The sequence below is a fragment of the Trichosurus vulpecula genome, chromosome 1 (assembly GCF_011100635.1).
Source record: "Trichosurus vulpecula isolate mTriVul1 chromosome 1, mTriVul1.pri, whole genome shotgun sequence".
In the NCBI taxonomy this organism is placed as follows: Eukaryota; Metazoa; Chordata; class Mammalia; order Diprotodontia; family Phalangeridae; genus Trichosurus; species Trichosurus vulpecula.
The window spans coordinates 409422178-409429926 of NC_050573.1; the positions used below are offsets into that span (position 1 = coordinate 409422178).

Here is a 7749-nt window from a genome sequence, read left to right on the forward strand (position 1 = left end):
ATGCTACTTTTAAGAATACTTTATGAAAGATGCTACATCCAATAGAAGTCATAAGCTATAAACTCTGGATCTAAAAATTAAGGTCTTTTAAAGAACCAAAGGCAAATAACAGGTACACCACTAAAGTCAACTTCGTTGGATCTACTTTTAAAGTGTAATTTTGAAAAATTTTCAAATACTCCTTACATAGGATTCACTATATGACCAAAGCTATTGGAAAAACTAAATAGCTTCAGACCGATACATCAAACCATATAGTGTACCAAAATAAGCTCCAAATGGATACATGACAGAGATATTAAAAGTCACACCAAATATATTAGAGGGGCAAATAAATTATCTTCTTAGATCTATGGATAAGGAAAGAGTTCATGAATTGAATAAGTGACAGGATTACACAAGATGAAATGGAAAAACTTCATTATATAAAATTTAAAAGTTTTTGCACAAACCCCATTCAGTAAAAATTAGAAGAGAAACATATAACTGGGAAAACAAACCCTTGCAACATGTTTCTCTGATAAAAGTCTCACTTTTAAGATGGACATAAAGATGTGATTCAAATTTGTAAGACCAAGAGTCACTTCCCCAACAGATAACTGGTAAAAGGATATAAAGACATTGCTTTTAATGGAAGAAACTCAAACTATCAAAGATATATAGAAATACTTTAAATCACTAATAATTAGCCAAATACAAATAAAAAGCAACTTTGACATTCCACCTCACCCCCATCATGCCAGAAAAGATGACAAAGGAGATGTATACTAGGGAACCTTACTGTCTGTGAAATGGTCCAGCCAATCTGAAAAACAATTTGGAACTAAGCCCAGAAATCTACCAAACTGTGCATACTCTAACCCAGCTCTCTCACTACTGGGCCTATAGTCCACAGAAATTAAAGCAGAAAAGGTTCTATATGTAAAAAAATACATATTTATAGCAGTTTTTTTTATGGAAGCCCCAAACTGGAAACTAAGGGGTTATCTTCTTATGAGAGGAACTGCTGAACAGACTGTGACATATTAACGTAATGTAATTTTAAGTGGATGATTTCTGAGGAAGATGGGAAGTCCTTTATAAGGTGAGGCAGAACAAAGTGAAAATAGCTAGGAAAACAATTTATATAACATTACAGAGAAAAGCAATTTCAAAGACTTAAGAACTTTGATCAAATTGATATAAGTCCAAAAGAATGAAAATCAAACAAATCACTCACCTTCTGAAAAAGGTAATGAAATTAAAACACAGAAAGAGAAATTCTCAGACATTGTAATGTGGGGATGTGTTTTGCCTGATTATAAAGCTATGTAACTAAGGGATTAAAAAAAATTCCTCAGTGGAGGGGGAAAATAGAAGGGGCAAATTAATTTTAAAAAATACTTGAAATTTTTTTTAAAAGTCCTTTACACATCTTAAGGTTCCCATTCATATCAATACATGATTATCTATTACAAGCTCTCCTTTGCACAATTTAGCAACACTCCATCCCCCTTGTTAAATCTTATTTCAAGACAAAGGAATAAAACTGGTAGGTAAGCAATTCAGCATCCAAATTCCAAATATATTTAATTCACAAATTAAACAACTTTAAAAGAAGAAACAATGAGATCTACAATTTACTATCAACTGAGCAGATGTAGTAATACAAGAGCCCTTTCCAAATTCATTTGTACAGTAGTGTCAAGATTAATGGAGAAACAATGGCAAAGGGTGCCTGGATATACTGACTCCCAAAAAGATAAGTGGTAATTTGGGGGTGAGGGAAAAGGATGGTTTCATCAGTATAAAGGAACATCTGGTTTCAAAGGATGAAGAACACAGGGCACTGCTGATAGGAGGTTGCCTGCATTGGCTAGCTGAAAGTTTGAAAAGATTCTAAGAGCACTCTCAGGTCCATACTCGGTACAAAAAAATCTGCTACTTCAGGGAATTTCTGGAATCAAAATAAGGCAGATTAAGTCAGGTTTTAGGCAGCTATACAAAACTAGTTACTGCTTGAAGTTGGGGCTTCGACATGGTTCAAGAGAGGACTTTGTTCCCCCCTTCAGAGACCATAAAGACTGTGGTGGAAGTAAGAATGAATCAGCAAGCAAAAAATGTGACCACCTCCCCGCCCCCAAAAATCAGATTACAAGAGAAGTCTGGATTTTTGAGCAAGTAACAAAATTATGGTGGAAGAGTGAATTAGTAAGTAAAAAGAATGACACCCCCCCCCCTCCAAATCAGATTACAAGAGAAGCCTAGATTCTTGAGCAAATAACTTCAACTCCCAGGACCTCAGTTTTTTCATCTGTAAAAAGGTTAGACTAGATGATCGTAAAGCTCCTTTACAGCTCTAACAGCTATTAATTCTAGGCTCTGGAAGAAATTGATGAATCCTTTAAGTCAAATGTAACTGAGTGATGAGACCTGCTCTACATGTAGTTTTTAACCCAAAATTCACTTATACTGTAGCAAAAACTTCACATAACTCAGAGCTAGTGATGTCCTGGCAAACTGAGCAGTGTCATGCCTTGGGAGTCATCTGTGCTATGCACGAAGCATATTAAGGTAGCAGGACCAGTCAGTGCACATTAGAAACAAATTCCCTCTATCAATGCAGACCAGCATTTTCTCTGCAACTTACAATCTTACAGTTGTCTAGAGCAGTGTTGTTAAAACTCAAGGCCTGAACCAGATTAAAGTGTAACTGGGAAATATTTAACAATATAAATACAATATAACATAGATTGTGGTTTTATTTGAATTTGACACCACTAGCCTTGGGGACTGAGAGTTTAAGTGACTTGCCCAAGGTCACAGCCAGTATCTATCAAAGGCAGAACTTGAACCTAGGTCTTCCTGGCTTCTAGCTCAGCTCCATAGCCACTACCCAATGCTATTTCTCTGCTAAGCTGTGAATGTAAAATGAACATTATGGGAAAGAGTGAACTTTTAGAGGAGAAATCTACCACTTTTTCCCTTGTTAGGAATGACTACAACCCAAAATTGTCTTACAAACTCCCTTTTGTATTTTGTGCCTCAAATAATTTCTGAAGTCTTATGTGTCTACTCTCACCTGTGCTTACTACTTTCCACTTTCAAATCCTTTGTGTTCTTTTTGTCTCCCCACATTTATTTTCTTCCCTTTCCACCGCATCTTTTCTCAAGATGTCTTCGAAATATTTGAATTTTTTTAACCACCCAGCTAAATCCTCTTTAGTTCTATAATCTTTAAGAATGAACAATAATCACAATTTATACGTTATATAGATCTTTTGAAATTTCCAACCTGCTTTCCTCATGATGCTTTGAGATACGTATTACATTTTACAGATGTGGAAACGGAAGCTCTGAAAACTTAAAAGGACTTTACTCAAGGTCACATAGCTACTAAGTGAAATGGCCAGAAGCTGGGATCAACTATTCTTTAACCCATTAATTTAAATAATTTCTTCTCATTTCTCTTTAATTAAAATCTATTTTCATTAAGAGATTGTAAATTTATTTTTATAAGCTGTGTTAGTTTATAAAAGTATTATATAAAATATTAATGTTAGTAGTTTATAAAAGTATTACATAAAAATATTTATGTTAGTAGTTTATAAACTACTAATAGTGTTTCAAGTACCATGTTCCCCTTGCTTACTTTATAAATCCTAGATGACTGCAGCTTTTGTATTTTTGTAATCTTGATACAAAAAATGAATCAAAAGGGAAAGCTAAAATTCAAGTATGGTATTTTTTTCACAAATGCATTCTGAAACATTTTTGTGTGTTACTAAAAGGTATTATATTTAATTTAAAATACATCAATTTGAGGGGACCTAATCACTTTGATGCTAAAGCCCTATCCTCAATTTTGTTTAGTCAAATAATCAATTAAAGATTATTAAGGTAACCAAAACACGCCACATAATTTTTGCATACAGCTAAGCGCTCTAGCATTAAAAATGTTTAATTTTTGCATATGACACAACTATCAAGAGACCTAATAACATACTGATTTTCCACTTCCCTTCATATTTTCTACAACTCGAGGTTCCTTACTTCTGAAATATAACACAGTTAAAGTCACCTTTAAACCCTCTAAGGAGGTGTACATTTAAACTACCCCTATATTCAACGATGAAATATTTTATATATCACAAATATGATAAAAATAGTTTCATTATTTCCTTTACAGGTAAACTCCAAGTATATATAATAAGACATCTTTTACTTGCATAAAGATGCTGAGGATACATGTGAAAAGTTAGTAACTATCACAAAGCTAATGATAACAAAAAAAAATGTCCATACTTACTGTATAATTAGAAGTGTAACCTGATGGATAAAATTCTGGGGCATTCACGGATAACTTCGACATTAATACAGGTGCTACAACCACCTGGGGTTTAGCCATAGCTGAAGTACGCGGGGAGATTTTATCCTGAGAACTAGGTGGAGCTCTCGTAGGCTTCGGATGTTCTAAGAAAGAACAGAGAAAGATGTTAACTCTTTAAATTCCTTTGCGATGTTGCTTACAACAGAAAAGCCCTCGGACAGAGTCTTCCTTTCTAAAAGTTACTACGGAACAACAAAAAGTATGGCCATTTCCTCGGAAAAGGTGAAAACCTCGAAGAGAAGCTGCATATGTCGGAGTAGCTTTAGCAGCAGTATAGCCCGCTGTTCAAAGGGAATGTTGAGGATATTTGGGGGGGCTGGGTTCAAGGTGGGGGTCAGTACTCGGCTCTCTTCCAATTAAGTGCGGGCTGGCTTTTTTCCTGCCCTCACAGTGGGAGCGCTCGGAGGCCCGGACCTGGCCCTGCCCGGGGCAGCACAAAGGCGTCCTGCCGCTCTTGCCCACCCCCATGCACCCCTTCCCCCCCTCAATAACTCAAACCATAAAAAGTCAATGAGAAACCAGGCTCCGGGTGGGCAAGGGAGAGGAGGAGGGGAAGGAGGCGGGCCACGGCTCCACGCCGAGCCCGGCCCCGTCCCAGGGCGCTCGGAGGAGGGGGAGAGGACGACTCCGGGTCTGGGCACAGAGGGGGAAGAGGAGGGGCAAGGAAAGGGCAGAGGCTTCCACAAGCCGCCGTGTACCTGCGGGAGGCCCGCCCGGGGGCGGCCGGTCGGGGGCGGCGGGGACCTCGGGCAGGGCCCCGGGCGGAGGGGACGTCTTGGGCGGCCTCAGCGGCTCGGGGGGCGGGGGCTGCTGCGGCCGCGGCCGCTCGCTTGCATCCGCGGTCCCGCCGCTGCCGCCTCCGCCGCGAAAACCGACGCCCTCAGGCCCGCCCCCTCCGCCTCCTCGGCCCCGGCCCCGGCCCCGACCAGCACCTGGGGCCCGGTCAAAACCGTCCGACATGCTCCTCCTCCGGCTGCCGCCGCCGCCACCGCCGCTCCGGGAGGGAGGTGGGAGGGAAGGAGCCGGGGCTGCGGAGCTGCGCTCTCGCCTCGGCCCGCCCCCCGCGCGGCTCCGCCCCGCCCCACTCGGGCCTCATGGAGGGAGGGAAGAGTAGGGGGCGGGGAGAGAGCCAGGCCGGCCGGGGCCCCGAAGCCCGATGCAGCGGCCGCGGCTCGGCACCCACCTGGCTTCCTCTCCCCCTCCCGCTTCGCCCCCCGACCGGCAGCCAGGGCAGCCACTCGAGGTCCCCTCCGTGAGGCTGGGGGGCATGACACGAGGCGCCGAGGCCCGGGAGCGCCCGCGCCGCCCCGGGCTCCCCCTCCTCCGCGGGGAGGCTTTTCCACTCGGGACGTCCTGGCCCCGCCCCACCCCAGCCTAGACCCCATCCCCACCGCCCGAGGCACCGCCTCCGGCCGGGCCCAGGCTGCGTCCCTACCCCACCCCCTCCAGCGGCCAGCTGACCTCAGCCTGAGGCCGCGCCCGAGAGTCGTCGGGGCCTCCCTGGGGTACCAGGGCAGGGGTTCCCTCGAGGCGGCGGCACTCAGCAGGCTCCGGACCGCCGGGGGTGGGAGTGGAGAGGAGAGCTGAAGAGAAAAGGCGTCGCCTCACCCTGCCCTGACCGTAGCTCCCGCAGGGCTGAGCCCCCTCAGCGGACGCGGCGCGGCGGACCCCTACTCTCCTGACAGACCCCGGGTCGAAGCCACGGTTGTGAGGCGGGAGGGGGGAGAGCGCATGAGGGGGGAGGGGAGACCTGTTCACTCCGCGCCGCCGCCGGGGTCGTCCGGGTGCGCGCTCAGCTCCCTGCTGGCGGGCACTCAGCGCTGTCGGAGCGCAAGTCCACGCTCCCGCACCCCCCACCCAACTCACTCCCCGCCCCCCCCCCCCAGCCCCAGCCCCAGCCCACGCGGAGCGGAAGGGCCGGCGGGAGAGAGAGCTGGGGCAGTGCTGCGGCAAGACACCCAGGGGCTCGTTCCTCCACCTCCCACTCCTCTCGTTCTGCCCATTTAAAAAGTAAAAACCAGGACTATTAACCAAGATAATAGTCTGTTCTTACCCGGGACGAGGGGGAAGAGAGTATTATAAATCTTAAGCCGGAAGAGACTTTAGGAATCGCTTCGTGCAAACACCTCACGTAGTAGAAGAGGAAACTGACGCACTGGGAGGCGACTTGCCCAAGGTCATGCCAGGGGTCGAGCCCCCCAGCGGAACCCCAGACCCCAAAGCTAGTGCACTTCCATTGCACTTAGAGGGAAAGGCTGGGCGGGTAGTTGAGTGAGGGCGGCTTCTATAAGAGAAGCACGGATTAGTCTAGATCCTGCCGGGCTAACAGGACCTCAGCCTCTGCGAGAAACGAAACAAACTATTCTAGATCCTGCCAGGCCAGAAGGACCTCGGTCTGTTCTCGAAAAGGAACCGGGCCTGTGCCTGACAAAAGGACCTCAGCCTTTTCTAGGGAAAAAAAACAACAACAACAACAAAATGAATCCTGCTGGGCCCGAAGGCTGTCAGCCTGACCTCCTTTCCCCGGGCCCCAACACTTCAGCCACCAGAAGGCAGAGGAGACCTTCTGAGTAATTATACTTAGAACTTTTAGGAGTTGAATTAAAGGGCAGTGCCATAGAAATACAGACTACTATCCGTAGTTTTTTTTGGAGGACAGACCTTATAGTCTCGAAATAGACCTTTCAATGAAATGCCTAACTAATATACCATTTATTTGTGTCACCTTATTTACACGTACTATGCTGTGGGTCCCAAAGCACTAAGGGGCATGAAAGGATGTGAGACTACTATATGTCAAGTGAGAAAAATGAGACATGATTTTTATTCTCCTTGTTGCTCTGTTGCTTACGTTTTTATCACTAACTTTGTGGGTGGGCCTTGTGTTTTAAGGGCAAACAGCAACAGTGTTCAAAGGAATGATGAAAGGAGGTTAGAAGCCTGTCCCTCAAGCATTCTCAGTAGTAATCATGTGAGTTTGTGGAAAAGACCTTTATAAATCATCTTCCAACAGCACTTCTACTTGCCATTGTAAATTTAAGAAAACAACAACAACAAAAAAAAACCCTACACGTGGGGAAAATATTAGAAGCTTTCCCAAGAAAAACAGAAATGAGGATAGCTTTGCTTCCTATTATTATTTGACATTGTTTTAAAATTATATTGGCATTTCTACATAGCGATAACAAAATCCAGGACAAAATAATAGAAAGGAAAATCAAGACATAGAAATATAATTTAAAAGGAGATAATGAGAAATAGTTGGAATATTTGATGCTTATGGCTCAGATGTACCAATGTGATAAAAATGGTGGCTGGACTCCCTTAATTTATCAGTTCGGTCCTATACCAATCAAATTACCATGGCAGCTCTTTATAGA

The 7749-nt window shown here is 44.5% G+C and overlaps 1 protein-coding gene across 4 annotated transcripts in view; it reads right to left on the minus strand.

The window, feature by feature from the left end:
* Positions 1–6518, minus strand: part of PAIP1 (poly(A) binding protein interacting protein 1) — a 43763-nt gene extending 37245 nt beyond the window's left edge. Inside the window, exons 1-2 of one of the 4 annotated variants that reach the window (XM_036735201.1) lie at positions 6423–6518; positions 4289–4452 (exon numbers count right to left, since the gene is read on the minus strand). In XM_036735201.1, coding sequence (XP_036591096.1) covers positions 4289–4387 — 99 coding nt within the window. In that variant the 5' untranslated portion in view covers positions 4388–4452; positions 6423–6518. Of the gene's footprint in view, positions 1–4288; positions 4453–5067; positions 5368–5552; positions 5651–6422 lie in introns of those variants that run through there. The other 3 variants (XM_036735210.1, XM_036735194.1, XM_036735185.1) reach the window with 3 other exon arrangements.
* Positions 6519–7749: the final 1231 nt, after the last annotated feature.